General features: G+C 37.4%; 1 protein-coding gene across 21 annotated transcripts in view; it reads right to left on the minus strand.

Annotated features, from left to right (window-relative positions):
* SLC4A7 (solute carrier family 4 member 7) overlaps nt 1-17189 on the minus strand; it is a 111154-nt gene that overhangs the window by 69561 nt on the left and 24404 nt on the right. For 2 of the 21 annotated variants that reach the window (XM_045037722.1, XM_019810815.3), the window contains exon 1: nt 8368-9877. The exons of 13 other annotated variants lie outside the window; for them this stretch is intronic. In XM_045037722.1, the coding sequence (XP_044893657.1) occupies nt 8368-8400 (33 nt within the window). In that variant the 5' untranslated portion in view covers nt 8401-9877. Of the gene's footprint in view, nt 1-8367; nt 9879-17189 lie in introns of those variants that run through there. 6 more of the 21 variants (XM_045037715.1, XM_045037726.1, XM_045037724.1 and 3 more) reach the window with 6 other exon arrangements.

A 17189-nucleotide genomic window follows, 5' to 3' on the forward strand; every position in this document is an offset into this window, starting at 1 on the left:
ACTTCCACTTGCAAATTAATCAAGAGCCAGTCAAAATTAGAAGAACTTTTCATTTCTCTGCAAAGAAAAAGCTGTGACAAAATTTAACCTTTAAGGAGATCCTAACTTTGAGTTGTCTAAGTCTACCTTCATATTTGTTCCCTTCCTCAGTTCAACAAAAAGAAACATCTATATTGCAAAATATTGCAGAGACTGTTTTTAAGAGAATACAATTTTAGCTTTAACTTCCCTTCTGAAGCTTCTAACTTAACTTTGAAAGAAACGTTATGACGCTCGAGATTCTGTGCCACAGACAGAGACAGATGAGCAAATGCCCTTCCCTCAAAAAGTCTTCAGTTTGAGCTGTAGCCCTCCCTGGACCCTGGCCCGGCATGGGTCAACTGCAGCCGTGCAAGGAAATATTCGGCCTGGCCAACGTTTCCCAACGCTCGGAGGCCTTGCACCTTGTCTAACACGACTACCACAGAGGCACCCAGACTGGGCGGGCAAGGAGGACGCCACCACTTGCAGTTCCTCAGCAAAGTCTATTCCATTTTAATACTAGAGAACAGTGTACAAGGAGGCAACAGTGGACAAGGACTCTGCTATGTCCAACCAAGCCTGGGACCAGGGAGACACGCTGAAGGAAGACTTTCAAGAGTTTGCAAAGATATGCCAAGGATCTGAGGAAGAGCTGGCCGATACTGAACAAGCCCGGCTGAACTTCGAGAGGAACATGGGGCAGCCCACAGAATCTGTAATGCATACGCGGCCCACTGAGTAACCCAGGATACGAAACGTCGTTCAGCAAACCAATCACACCGGAGAGGGCCCAGCCTATGATGCTTTTGCCAAAGAATCAAAGCAAAAGATGAACGCAAGGAAAAGGTCAGGGAAGAGGCTAAAGACCCAGAAATGACCTGGAAGGGGCTGGGGGCTTGATGAAGACACAGGTGGATACCCTGGATCCAGTTGTTCAAAGCAGGCAAAAGGACGGGCAACAGGAAATGGACACTGTTCTGACTCAGATGGAATCGAAGTATTACAAACCTTCCAAAAGCAGGAGTAAAGAGCTTTCAAGAAAGAAAATGAATCTAATTCATTCTCTTTGAAGGTCCTTATGCTATGATTGGTACTTTTGCAGGCAACAGAGACCACTGGAGTTATAGAAGAGAATTAAATAATAATAATAATAATAATAATAATAATAATAATAGCAACATTAATTACAACATTAATGGTCCACTGAGTATTACTTTTCAAGAATACTTTTTTATCCATCCAATTATAGTACTTTTCAAGTTTTGCAAGACACATTTTCAGCCATTCCCATTTTTATGGGTGATCTTATAGTCCAGGATTTCCTCTAACACTCAGAATAAACCAGAAAGAACCGTTGACACAGTTAGCTTCTAACCACTGTCAATGTCCAAGCATAAACTGAAAGACTACTTTAAGAAAGAATCAAATAGGAGGTTGGTTAAAATGATCTTCTGAAATCTCCTCCTACTTCTGATCTACAATATCACACTTTTGTGTATACCTTTTTTCAATGTATACACTAGATTCATACACAACTGTTCCTTATTATCTAAACTCTGTGTCTAAGTTCTCTTATCTGAAAATTCAGAAACTGAAACAATTTGATTAAGTTTTTAAACAAATCCCCTGCTACCCAAACCCTCAATTATATGCTTCCCAAAACTTCCCCGAAACCCAGAAACAGTACATTAAGGCAATGCAGATCTTGATATCCAAACTTACTTTCTGAAGGTTAGATATCCAAATATATAATCAGATAGATTTGGCTATCAAGAGGTTGTTGTATAGGACTTTGAAGGACCGGTGTTCAATTTAATACAGAAAACTCAGAGAAGCTAAACGACTTACTAAGGTTCCATATCTAAAGGAGTGGGAAGCAGGCTGTGTAGACTCCAAGATATTTTCATATAATGGACTAACAAAGAAGACCAAAAACAAACACGATTTACGGTTCTTCAAACTGCCTCACAACAATCATACACCCTTAGTAATGAGGAAAGGCTAGAGTAGAAAGCATAGGAACACACACACACACACACACACACACACACACACACACACAGTACAAGAAAGAGTAGTTAGTAATTACCACCCATTAAGCATGTCACACTCTAAAATTTGTAGCTCTCCTCCAGTGATTTCATGCCCAGGTACAAAACACAAGCAGTCTCCTAAAGGACAATTATCCAAGAGGTAGCATACTGTGTATTCTTAAAGGGATTAACTGCTCCCATTCCAAACTTTCATTAGCAGGAACAATTGCCAAGATAGAAAGCTAGGAAGCAAAACATTTTTCTCTTACCCCTAACCAAAAAAAACCTATTTTCTTTCTACACAGATACACTTACATGTTTAGATGTATTACCAACACGATCAGCTAACACTCAAAAATAGCTTAAGTTGGACACCTAAACATCTATCATACAAAAATCCTTCCAATATGTCCAAAAAGTGGCATGTTGAAAAAAGGGTGCCATCAGCATATCCCCTCCTGACCCACCCAGCTTTGCTCCCGTTCCATAGTGTCAGTGAAGCCTTAACTAAGTCACTTAACTTAAAGCCAGGTAAGAAGATCATTTTATTGTGACTGGGCTTTCAACAAGAATGTTTTCATGTGGAACTTGCAGAACAAACTAAAGTTCAAACTTTTAAAGTCTAAAAATTTACAATACTAGTTCTGTAAAGACAGGGTTGGGGGGAGGGTTCGTCTGCATTTCTCCCTTCTCTTAAAAATGTCTCGTAGCTTTTCGACAGCTGTGCAACATGAAGCAAAAAGGCAACCTGCTATAATGCATTTACATTAAGGAAGCCACACAAATTGGTCATCTTGACATATTACGAGTAATACAACAAAGTATTCAGGCTGCATAAGGCTAAATACTGAAAATCGCTAAGAACAAAGCCATCAATGCTCCAAGGGGGTAATACATTTCTGAATTAAATAGACTGCATTTTAAATCCTATCATTTTAGGATAATGCTTCAAATATATAACAAAGTATGTTAATATACCGTATAAACTACATTTGTGTTAACACATATACAAAAAAATGCACGTACGTAATAAATCTTCGGAAGGCTAACTTTGAAACTGCTAACACTGTCTCACACTAATGATTAGGAAAGCAATTACACACACATGTAGTGTGTAGATTTTTTTTGTTACAAACATGTTTTAGTCATTTAAAAAGAGAATGAATTCAAATTTCTATCTGTTAAAATATCACTTATTTTTACAGTAGCATCTAGAAAAAAACTCTTCCTCATTTTTTAACTCCAAGAATATAGTGGAAAACTAAAACCAGTAACAGCAAAGAGCAACCCCTGACATCAAAATGTTCTTAACATCAGATAAGTGACATAGGCCGATGCCTATGAAGTCTTCCTAAAAAGAAATAATGCTAAGGCATTGAGAAAATTCAAATACACGGAAGAATTAAAAAAGCACCCAAAGTATGTCAATGTAAGACTGACTCACTCTAATCTTAAAAAAATTATTTTGCCTGAATGTCGAATTTCTATCCCATTTCTGTTTATAAAATAAGGTAACTATTCAGAGTACCAGTGTTCCATAATAAAGAAGACAATAAATTTAAGAATTAGCCATAAAAGATCATAATGAAAATTTAAATTCTCTATGTATGAAAGGACACATGCACAAGGTTATTTATTTATTGCAGCTTATAACGGGAAAAGACTGGACACAACCCAAGAGTCCCTTAATAGAGGTATGGCTACACACCAATGGAATACCAAGCTACTGGGGGGAAGAAAAAAAAAAACGAGGACAGTCTATGTACGGGCATGAAAAAATGTCTAAGATCTATTATAAAATGAAATAGATAGAGAACAATATATATGGTCTGCCACTTTCTGTGTAAGAAAACCCTCAGAATAGGAACATCTGATTTTGCATAACGAAACACTGGGAAGGACATACAAGAAAAAGAAAAACTTATTACCCATGGCAGTAGAGACAGACTTCTGAATTCATTATTGTTTACATTGCTTTGATTTATTTTAACTGTGTGAATACAGAGGCTTAAGTACACCATGTTCTGAAAGTCATTTACCTATCTATCTTGGTGCACGATGGGAGGAGATACTACATGAAAATGCCAAGCACAGGGCATAACCCACCCAAAAGGCTCCCATTTTTACTGAACTAAATGAGGAAACTATTCTGTGTTTCTACAAAAAATGCTTCCCTAGATTAGATAAGCCTTATGAGTTAGAAACAAATATCTATTAGTTTCCTAATTAAAAGTGAAGTGAAGGCTTAAAATGTATCCTGAACAGGATTATGGTCATATAGAATTATTCACAGGAAATGCCTACATAAGTATCTAGGAGAAAATGCCAAGATGCTGCAACTAACTTTCATAACAATATAAAACTATTACTTTAAGGGATTGCAGCGGGGGGCGGGGGGCGAGGGCGGGGGGGGGGGGGCGGCGGCACCTGGGTGGCTCAGTGGGTTAAGTGTCCAACTTCAGCTCAGGTCATGATCTCATAGTTTGTGAGTTCAAGCCCCACGTCGGGCTCTGTGCTGACAGCTCGGAGCCTGGAGTCTGCTTCCGATTCCATGTTTCCCTCTCTCTCTGCTCCTCTCCCACTTACTCTCTCTCCCTCCCTCAAAAACAAATAAACATTAAACAAAATTTTTTAAGAGATTTTTTTTAACATACTGTAAATTCAGACATACCTAAAGAACTTGTTAAAATTCACCTGCCGTTGCTCTACATTAGACATGCTGATTCAGGAGGCTGAGATGAAGAACGAGTCTGTCTATGTATAATGACCTCCTTATGTGATTCTGATGCACACCGAAGTTTGAATACCACGTCCTTGGGTTATGATTCAGACTGAAGTCCTACATATTTAAACTGCTCTTCACTAAAGACTGCTTCGTGCCCTTAATCATTTTAGTAGGCCTGCCTGGGACCACTGCCAGCTTCATTTACATGGTTTTGATCCTTCAGAAAATGAAAAGTACATTCCAATTCACAATACTGTAAAATTATTATACACTTTCATTGTAATACACAGAACCCCAAATCTATTAGTAGAGTTCTAAAAGTTGATTTGTATGTTAGAAGATTACCCCCAAAATGTGCAAGGTAATTTACCAAAGTATATATAAATAACAATGTTGTCCCCCAAAATACAAATTTCCTCCAAATAATTCCAATTCCCAACCATATCCCCAACTACCACCAAGAGGTGAACTTAATTAGAAAATTTTAAATTTATGGCCAAAAAGCTTAAGAGTAAGGCAAATAATCTTTCCTAATCCAGTTAAAGGGAGATCAATAATCAATGACCACCATTTCATAAAATAAAAAGCCAAAGAATGATATTCATAGTTTCTAAAGAACTCATTTAGTATTTTTTAATCCATTAATTACTCTAAAAAAAAAAAAGCAGGAAAGAAATAAAAGGTATATGGGAAATTATTGCAAATTTAAAATTGCAAATATTATTTTTATTTTTTTAATGTTTATTAATTTGAGAGAGAGAGCGAGCGTGCACATGCAAGCAGGGGAGGAGCAGAGAGAGGGAGACAGAGAATCCCAAGTAGGCTCTGCGCGGTCATAACAGAGCCCAAAGCAGGCATCAATCTCACGAACCCCGAGATCATGACCTCAGCCAAAATCAAGAGTCAGACACTTAACACACTTAACTGACTGAGCCACCCAGGCGCCTGTAACTAAAAATTTTAAACTCAGGCAATCATGCAATCCCCACAGGAAAAAAAAAAAAAAAGAAAAGAAAATTTTGAAGCCTTGAGAAAAATGCTTTGTCCCCAGACACAGGAGGAACTGGGCAGATTCAAACACTGTCACAAAAAGCCTTCAGAAATTTATTTCAAATACCACCGTTAAAACTAAAGACAATGAGTTTTAAAAGAAAAATTTCAAAGGAAAAAAGTAAAGAAATGGAAGAATGTAGGGGCGCCTGGGTGGCTCGGTCGGTTAAGTGTCCGACTTCGGCTCAGGTCATGATCTTACAGTCCGTGAGTTCGAGCCCCGCGTCGGGCTCTGTGCTGACAGCTCAGAGCCTGGAGCCTGCTTCCAATTCTGTATCTCCCTCTCTCTCTGCCCCTCCCCTGTTCATGCTCTGTCTCTCTCTGTCTCAAAAATAAGTAAACGTTAAAAAAAAAAAAATTAAAAAAAAAAGAAATGGAAGAATGTAAGAGTAAGAAAACTGAAAGAGGTATGGGGCAATAAAAACTGGCAATTAATGGCCTCCAACAGTAAAGAGGATCACTGGAGACACTCCACTGTCACACGCTTCATTACAAGGCACAAGAGTCATGGGCAAATGGAAAGCCTCATCAGGGTTCTACTTGAAATTATAAATCACAAATATTTGTTACTTTATTTCTACGAGGAGATGCATTCATTCCAAGTTCTAATTCAGTACATCACACCAAAAAAAACATACAGAAATCGCTTATTTTAGGGTTATCAAATATGTATATAGTTATTGACAGAAATAAGCATAGTAACAAAATCCATTTCCAAAACAGGTTTTTAAAGAAACGATGTAGACTTCATTGGTGGTATAAATGCATAGAAAGGCACAGGCATTCTGCACCAAAGGGAAGAAACCATGCACACACAAAGATCCAATAGATGTTTTTCAGCAAAAGAAGGCCCAGTAGGTTTCCTATCATGATTCCCCATCTTCAGTCAGCATGGGGTTCTCATTACCTAGGTATTTTTAGAGTTCCATTGCATTTTTCTAGTGAAAACCCAACAGGAGACAGGCAGGAAATCCCTCAGCAATATGGTCTGTTTGCCTCTTCTTCCCCTGGATAATACCCCTGGATCCCCATAAATCCAACAGATGATGAAAGAAATCTCATCCATTTAAAGACTAGCAATTAAGGAACTCATCCATTCATTCAACAAATATTTAGTGAGTGTATACTGTGTGCCAAGCATTATGCCAGGTACCAGGGATATATCAGAGAATGAAAAGCTAATACAGTCAAATGTCCAGCTCAACAATTACTTCATAGCTGCGTGGCTCCCAGTGATGAGAAATCCAGAGGTAAATGAATTGTCTTTTCCGTTCCTAATGAATATATGAGACCTCATAGGTATCGACAGGTTTTACTTTTTTGGTTCAATTTTCTGATTTTATATGTACATTTTACACACACACACACATGCACGTGCACACACACACGCACAAAGCTTAAGTGACTTAAGATCACACTGAGCTGGTCAAAGAACTAAAATTAAACGCCAGGTCTCTAGTCCCAATTAGATGGGTTCTTTATCCACTAGACAACAGACCAAGGTCACTAAAACATATGTTGAGGACACACAGTACTTTTTCTTTACACCATTTCTCAAAACTTATAATCACATATTTGTGTAACTGCTTCTTTGGCTTTCTTTACATGTTTATGCAACTACTCATTTAACTTCTTTCTACTATCTTCCAGTAGAAAAATAAGTTCCAAGATGTGGGAAATCGTGTCTGTTTTCCTCACCACTATATCCTAACATTGAGCAGGACTCTTAGTTAAGTTCTCTAATAAATACCTGAATGTCGAGTATGTTTCAAAGGACAAGACACTCGGCTAAAAATTTATACTGGATTCACTCAAAAACTCCTTACGAACACAATTAAAGCTCAAACATACAAAGGTACTCAATATTTTGAAATTTAGTAAATTGGTTTAAAAACAAAAAAGCCCATCATCGACACATGATAAAACCTAAATTCAATTCACAAGCAGGAATTCGCAGCATAATCAAACAAATGAGGTTTTATTTGAAACAGATTTTATAACTACATAACACATTTCACTAATTCTTCGCCTAAGTCATTTTCCTACCTGCAAAAGCAAAATCTGTGATGTGTATTTTCTTGGCCAAATGATCAAAAGTCAAACTTTAACATGTCAAAGGCATAATATTGAGGAAAAAAGAAAGGCAAAGATTAACAATATATTCATAAATCTAGTCACATCCTTTTTTGACACTTGAGATTTACAAAATCTGTTATTAAAACAGCATCAGAAGATGCCTACCACAAATTAATCTCTTTCCCAACAGCCTGGCCAAAAATAATTTTTAAAAGCCTTATTCAAGTGATATTAACTGATCAAAAACCAAATTTTATAGAATAATAAAGATGCTACAATCATTGCTAACTTTTCACAAGGAGTTACTCTTTTCAGCAGATGACTTCCACAGCCAAGGACACAGAGGATGATACTATTCTAAGCCAGTGCTAATAAGCCTGACATTTCTTCAAGCTTCACTATTAAACTAAAAAAGCCAAATCTGTTTGTAAATAAAACACAAGATCACAACTAGATACATACAGGTAACTTCTTCTCCAGGCGAAATCTTTCCATGGTAACGTATAAATGCCTTGTCTTTGACAACGTAATGCTGTTAAGTCCCTTGAAGATTCCAGGGACAGTGAGTACATATCTGATTTAGGTCACTGTGCTTTGCACAGATGAACTCTTCTAAGTTGCTCTCATGGTACAGCCAATCACAGTCTTCTACGTTACCTAATCTTCCAAGCTAATAACTTATACAGGGTCACAGAAGAGACTCCGAGTATAATACACACATTTAGTTGTAACTGAAAACACCAAAAGAGAAACAAAGCAATCAGTTTTCAACGGAAACCTTTCTGCAAGGTTAGTTCGAAAGACAACATACTCTAAAGCTATATGGGGATGACTGGAGGGAGGGAAGGAAAAACTCCCAACAACATTGCTGGTTAAATCTAGCCCTTTCACTTAATTTCAGTTAAGACCCAAAGATGTTTTCATCGAAAAAAAGTCTTATCATTACCACATTTATGCCAACTTGGTGTAACTATATTAATAGCAAGACGAGGAAATCATATTATGGTTTATAATTATTCTAACCAAAATGAAGTATTCATATGGATAACAGCTAAATGAGAAAAAAGGAAATGAGAAGCACTGCTCCAACTTTCAGACTCAAAATCTTACACTCTAAAAATGACAGAAGACCTCAAAGGGCCTTTGTTTACACGTTTAACACCTGTGTTCATCATAGTGGAAGTAAAACTGAGAAAGCTTTAAAATATTTAAATTCAACTTAAAACAATAAAATCATTGCATGTTAACGTAAATAACATTATTGAAACATAATCATTTCTAAAAATAAAATATTTAGTGAGAAAAAAGGCTTTTACATTTTTGGTCATCTCTAGTATCTGACTTATTAGAAGACAACTAGATTTTCACATCCACTTCTCTAATCGAGGATACGATTTATTTGATTGAATTATATAAAAAATCCCGGGTTGGGGAGCCTGGGTGGCTCAGTCGCTTAGGCGTCCAACTCTTCATTTCCGCTCAAGCACCATCTTGCAGTTCATGAGATCGATCCTCGTGTCACACTCTGCATGGACAGCACGGGGTCAGCCTGGGATTCTCTCTCTCCTCTCTGCTCCTCCCCTACTCGCTCGTATGTGTGTGTGTGTCTGTGTGTGCACGCACGTGTATGTGTGTGCATGCACGCGAGCTCTCTCTCAAAATACACAGCTAAAAAAAAAAAAAAAATTCCTGGTTCACATAATACTGTTGGAAAGGGGAAGAGTGTTTTAATATTCTTTTCAAGTAAGGTGGATATTCCTCTTTGATACCTATCACCAAACTTAAGAACTAGTCTTTTTTTCCTTATTTATTTGTTTGTTTGTTTATTTATAAGTAAGCTTTACACCCAAGGTAGAGATCAGGACCCTGAAATTGAGTCACATGGCTCTACTGAGCCAGCCAGGCATCCCAAAAGTAGTCACTGCTTAAATGTCAGTTTGCAAGGTGGAATCTAAAACAATTTCAAATGATGGGTCACCTGGGTGGCTCAATCAGTTAAGCGACCAACTTCGGCTCAGGTCACGATCTCGCGGTCCGTGAGTTCGAGCCCCGCGTCGGGCTCTGTGCTGACAGCTCAGAGCCTGGAGCCTGGAGCCTGTTTCAGATTCTGTGTCTCCCTCTCTCTCTGCACCTCCCCCTCTCACACTCTGTCTCTCTTAAAAATAAAGAAATATATTAAAACAAATAAAACAAATGAATGTTGTTACACATTGTATACTGAAATCCACTGGTCTATCATGCACTTTGAATGGCTCACCCATTTGCAAAATATGTTTTCACTGGGTACTAGAAACTTTCCAAACTTCACATTTCATTATGCAATTTTTTAAAAAATTACACTTGTTAATATCAGCAATCTTAACAGAGACATTCAACTACTAAGAAACTGACAAGGTCAGGCTGGCAGACACGTTTTCCAAATTTCCTTTTTTATCATGAAAGCTAGATTTATTATCACTGGTAACAAATATTACCAGCTGTTTTTCCTGAAGTGGCAGGTTCACTCATTTCATAGCTTTTTAAAGAAATATCTGCCAAATGTGAAGTCTGAATAAACCACAGTTTAGTCTGCAGTTTTTCTTTCAAGTAAAAAGGCAGCTAGTTTGAACTCACATTTCAAGCAATCACACCAGTGTTTTTTACTCCAGACAATTACTGGTACTTCAGTATGTAGCAGAAAGTGTTTTCATGCATACTTCCTATTTTCTCATTCAGAATATTAAAGCAGTGTGCACTCAAAGGTTCAGATTTACTAAAATAGTGCTTCATCAGGACATCCTTAAGTGAAAAATTCATTTCCCTTTTTAAACAGAGAATGCCTCCCAGTGCGGTTTGGTACCTCTGCCTTGTGTTGGGCTAAGAGACCCATCATTTCACTCATCATTGTGTCTGCACCATCAGTACAAATTCCAAAACAGTGGAAAAAGCAAATAATGTCTTAGCACTACTATAAAAATAGTTTTGACCTTACAGATCCCCTGATCTCAGGGACTGGCAGGGGTCCACGGACAGCACTGCTGAAGCACTGCAAAAGGCTTTATGTTTAAAATATAGAATTAAAGACTGTGGGTGAGGGGGCACCTGGCTGGCTCGGTCTGTGCAGCATGTGACTCTTGGTCTTGGGGTCATGAGTTGAAGCCCCACACGGAGCACAGCGTTGACTTAAAAACAGATAAGTAAATAACGAATAAGTAAATAAAGTGTTGTGAGTGGATTATATTCTTTTTAGTTTCTCTATGATGTTTGTGTAACATTTTATTTATTTTCTTAAGAATTGTAAAAAGTTTTTTTTTTAATATTTTTTTATTTTTGAGAGAGAAAAAGAGAACAGAAGCCAGGGAGGGACAGAGAGAGGGGAACAGAGGATCTGAAGCAGGCTCTGTACTGACAGCAACAGCCCTAGGACTCGAACTCACGAACTGTGAGATCATGACCTGAGCTGAAGTCGGACACTTACCCAGTTGAGTCACCCAGGCGCCCCCAAAAAACATTTTAAAGAACGAAGACTAAAAAGTATCATTCTGTTATTCTGGGTTTCTAGAAAATAATAAAAATACTTATTGAGCACCTATTATGTGCCAAAACTATGCTAAACACAATTGCATATATCCTATTTTTCTATAGCACATTTAACCTTCAGATATTTCATTAAATCCTCCCAACTCTAACTAAAGCTCAGAGATGTTAAATTACTTCTGCAAAGTCACAGATCTGGTAAGCAGTAGGTTTAGGATTCAAAACTAGTCTTTCTCGGCCCATGCTTTTCCTCTACTCCAACTATGTATGCATAAGGAAGGGGCGCCTGGGTGGCTCAGTTGGTTAAGTGTCCGACTTCAGCTCAGGTCATGATCTCACACTCTGTGAATTTGGGCCCCGCGTCAGGCTCTGTGCTGACAGCTCAGAGCCTGGAGCCTGTTTCAGATTCGGTGTCTCCCTCTCTCTCTGCCCCTTCCCCACTCATGCTCTCTCTCTGTCTCAAAAATAAATAAAAACATTAAAAAAAAAAAAAAAAAAGAAATGTAAGGAAAAAAATTTCCAACCAGAAATGATTAAAACAAAATTCTAACTGAACATGAATGAAAAAATGTCTACCAAATTCACATAAAATATAATCTCAAATTAAACACATTCTTTTTGGGTAGACACATTTGCTCCCCGGTACCATCAAAGTCTTTACTTTAACAAAGCAAATAAATGGCATTTTCTATAGAAATATCTATTTCCCAAAATGTAATCTTAAATTCACTGAAGACCTATACCAGATTAAGAATTAGAAGCCCCGGGGCGCCTGGGTGGCGCAGTCAGTTAAGCGTCCGACTTCAGCCAGGTCACGATCTCGCGGTCCGTGGGTTCGAGCCCCGCGTCAGGCTCTGGGCTGATGGCTCAGAGCCTGGAGCCTGTTTCCGATTCTGTGTCTCCCTCTCTCTCTGCCCCTCCCCCGTTCATGCTCTGTCTCTCTCTGTCCCAAAAATAAATAAATGTTGAAAAAAAAAAAAAAAGAATTAGAAGCCCCAATGGCATCAAGTTACACGAAAGCATATAATTTATCATATTTTTTTTTTAATTTTTTTTAATGTTTATTTATTTTTGAGACAGAGAGAGACAGAGCATGAACGGGGGAGGGTTAGAGAGAGAGGGAGACACAGAATCTGAAACAGGCCCCGGGCTCTGAGCTGTCAGCACAGAGCCCGATGCGGGGCTCGAACTCACAGACCGTGAGATCATGACCCGAGCTGAAGTCGGACGCTCAACCGACTGAGCCACCCAGGCGCCCCTATCATATTTTAAAAATATTCAACCTTTATGTGATTTATACTTGGCAAGTAAACATAAATTTTAAAAAAGCAAATAGAAATCAGAAAAACTGATTTCAAAAATTCTCAATACATCACACCCAGAATAAAAAGCATCTGCAAACAATCAGGTTCAATACCAATTCCTACAATAGCTCTTGAAATTTACCTCCTATAGAAAATCTTGGCCCTCCCCCCTAGTATTTAAGAGCTTAAAACCCTGGTCAGGCATAGGTCTCCCCCAACTGGATTATAAACCCCTGAGCACAGGGATTTAGGTAGAAGAAGGGGGAGGAGGATGGGCAGGGGAAGAGAAAAGGAAGGTTAAGAGCTCGCAGGGAGACAAGAAGGAATCACATACATAGATTTTTAATTTCCAAAACTGCAAAACAAAATTAACTCTTCATCAAAATACAAAAGATTCATTTCTCCAACATGCTCCCTGTTGTGATGGTATCCTGGCCACTACTAAAGCCAATATTCAAATTAAATGTTAAAAAGCAAGTTTACAGATTAAATAGAAAGGTAAAGTTTTATTCCACTACTCTCGATAAAAAGCTATTAACTCAATATATAAGCTCAGGAATTTTAACCTGGCTATTTCTTTAAAGATTTTTCAGTTTTATGTAATAGCAATCCTTATTTTTTAAGGTGATCTACTGAGATATGGTCGACATGTAGAAATCTGTACATATGAAATACATACAACTTGATGAGTTTGGGAATAAACACACACCCATAAAACCACCACCACCACCAAGGCCAAAGACTTGCCTGTCACCTCCCCAATTTATTACTACTACCACTACTATTATTATTATTATTATTATTATTATTATTATTATTATGTGTTTATGTGTGGTAAGAACACTTGTCTTAGTCTGTTAAAAAAATGTAAGTATATAATACAGTATTGTTAGCTGCATGCTGTTACTGTGTAGTATTAACACATATCCAGAACTTAATCATCTTGTGTAACTGAAACTTTGTACCCTTTGACCATCACCCCCCTCATTTCGTCCTGGCAATCATCCATTCTACTCTCCACTTCTATAAGTCTGCAATAAGTGAGATCCCACTGTATTTGTTATTCTGTATCAGGCTTCTTTCATTTAGCCATACACTTATGTAAATCAAAACAGTCTCCTTTATTCCCTTGTTCTCTCTGCTCCATTTTCAACCTTGTCTCCATTTCTGTAATGCAAACAGAAGTATATATATGCCTACAAAAAAAGGTAGCCACGTTACAAGTCACTGTTATGTACATAACAATTTAAAAATACATCCTAAAGATTTTTCGGTATGAGTACACAGCAACTACATTTTGAAGTAAACTATTAAATTAACCTGTATGTGGTGGAAGAAATCAAGTCTTAACACAAGACTCCCCAGAGAAGTATTCCTCGCACACCACAGCCACTCACCAGACAGAGGTACTTTCTGTTTCCATCTTGTAACTGTTCTCTCATAACGAGAGTCGCCATCATAACTTTAAATAATATCTCGTTTGAGGCAGTATCTGCTAATTTTACAAAAAGAAAAACAAGGATTTTTCACACACCACTCCCCTGACATACACACATACACACACACGCACACCTTTTTCATGTATAACCTCTTCAATATGTTTTGAATTAGATTTTTATTTTTATATCAAGACTGATTAACATTTACATTCTGTGCAATATTTATAATAAGCCTTCTAAGCTGTGTCCTCTGGTGAATTCTAAAATTTTGAAATCCATGTTAAAAAACATTTAGAGTATAAGGATCACTTAAACATTACTATCTAGTTCCAGAATCAAGATTTATGATCGGACCATTAGAAAATGTCACTAAACCTCTGACATTCAAGAAACTCGAAAGTATTAAAGTAGATCTCTTTCAATGTGACTTCAATATAATGAGAATAAAAAGAATCTGCCTAAAAATGATATTATTGACTAGATACCAAAAGCAATCCTTAAAATTCAAAATATTGAAGACTTCAGTCTTTATACAAGTCATAAGATTCCACTATCTCTAAGATAATCGATTCCCAATAAAATCATGAAAAAAGTTGGGGGAGGGGGAGCACTTTGCCTAACATTCCAGTATACTATAAAAATATGATAATGAAGACTATGGTATCAGCACAGAAATAACAGATATATTAAATATTTTGTAAGACAAAAGAGAGTCATGAAACAGAAAGGAATGCATTTATTAAATGCAAAGACTTCCTCGGTTTTCCATTTTGTTGAAATACAGCTGTCTACAGCAAACCAGAGGTAAAAATTAATTCTAGGTGGATTAAAGATAATTAGAAGGGTAGGGGTGCCTGGGTGGCTCAGTCGGTTGAGTGTCCGACTTCAGCTCAGGTCATGATCTCACAGCTCGTGAATTCGAGCCCTGAATCAGGCTCTGTGCTGACAGGTCAGAGCCTGGAGCCTGCTTTGGATTCTGTGTCTCCCTCTTTCTCTCTGCCCCTAACCCACTCACATTCTGTCTCTGTCTCTCTCAAAAATAAATAAACATGAAAAAAAAAATTTTTAAGATAATTAGAAGGATAATATCTAAAATTTAAAACAGTATTTTATATTATTGGAGTTAGGATATATTCTTAGGCAAGATGAGAAATCTAGAAGCCATAAAGAAAAAGACTGACACAGATTTATTTCACTCTATTAAAAAAAAAAAATCAGGGGTGTCTGGGTGGCTCAGTCAGTTAAGTGTTCGACTTCAGCTCAGGTCATGATCTCGTGGTCCATGAGTTCAAGCCCTGCGTCGGGCTCTGTGCTGACAGCTCAGAGCCTGGAGCCTGCTTCGGATTCTGTGTCTCCCTCTGTCTCTCTGCCCCTCCCGTGCTCAAGCTCTGTCTGTCTGTCTCTCTCTCTCTCTCTCAAAACTAAACAAACATTAAAAAAAAATCAAACATTTCTCTAAAGCAAAGAACATCACAAAGAGACAAGGTAGAACACAAGGAAATACATGTAGACATGACAGACATGGCATTAAATATCTCTAATACCAGAAACTTCTTGATGTAAAAAAAGAAGTAAAAGGAATATGAAAATGGACAAAGAATATGAACCAAGTAATTCCCTTAAGAGAAAATACAAATGACCAATAACTATATGATAAGATAGACACTCTCACTAGTTAAGCAAATTTTACTCATCAGATTAGCAAAAAAAAAAAAAATTGTAATTAGCATCTACAGCTGATGAAGGTAAAGAGACAGACATTCTCATAATTCTCAGTGGGAATATAAATTTCTCAACTTATATTTTTGGAGAATAAGCTAGCAAGAATCCATTTTATCTTAATCTTTAAGAATATTCTTTGTGCAGCAATATAACTTCTGAGTATCTACCCCACAGAAATAAAAGCACCAGAATATTTAGATAAGGTCAAGCATGCTTACTGTTCAAACTAGCAAAAACAAAACACAACCTGAAAGTAAACAAACAGAAATAGTTAATTACCATTACATGGTAGTAGAATATAAAGAATGAGACAGAACTAGGAGGTTGTACTCAATAAATATCAATTAATATGTTAAGAAAATAGCAAACTGCAGAATTATTATGTTTAATATGATCACATTTTCATGTTCTACAAAGGGTAAAACATATTTGTGAGTAACTGTTTCCATGAACATAGACAAAGTATAGGGGATAATACATTGGTCTGTTTCAACAAAGATCATGGTTCTCTAAAGATGTTAAGTATACAGTATATAGTATAAGTATATAGCATAAAATTTAATACCAAAGATAAACATTAAAAAGTCACTAAAAATGAAAAATTATCAGTTTAGTCAATTCTTCAAAACTATGACCAATTCATGTTTTAATAAATACAACTTTGATACGAAGGCAAGTAACATTATGAAAGCATATTTCACAAGGTCAGAAGACGGTTCAAGATTTTCCTCAACACATTCCCATTTTTTTTTTTAATTTTTTTTTAACGTTTATTTATTTTTGAGACAGAGAGACAGAGCATGAACAGGGGAGGGTCAGAAAGAGAGAGGGAGACACAGAATCTGAAACAGGCTCCAGGCTCTGAGCTGTCAGCACAGAGCCCAACGCGGGGCCTGAACTCACGAACCGCGAGATCATGACCTGAGCCGAAGTCAGACGCTTAACCGACTGAGCCACCCAGGCGCCCCACCATTTTTTTTTTTTTTTAATGAATTTGTAGTTAAGAGTCTGTTTCTTGGTTTGCCTCTCTTTTTTATTCCTTTGCTCATTTGTGATGGGTTATCAGGTGGGAGGTGGGTGGGAGGTGGGTGGGAGAATGGGTAAAAAAGGGGATGGGGATTAAGGAAAACACTTGTGGTGAGCACAGGGTCTTGTATGGAAGTGCTGAATCACTGTATCGTACACCTGAAACTAATACTGCACTGTATGTTAACTATACTAGAATTTAAATAGAAACTTAAAAAAAAAGAATACATTTGTAGGCACAGTGGGAAGAAACTAGCATTTTCTCAGCATCATGGTC

The sequence above is a fragment of the Felis catus genome, chromosome C2, assembly GCF_018350175.1.
Source record: "Felis catus isolate Fca126 chromosome C2, F.catus_Fca126_mat1.0, whole genome shotgun sequence".
Taxonomy (NCBI): Eukaryota; Metazoa; Chordata; class Mammalia; order Carnivora; family Felidae; genus Felis; species Felis catus.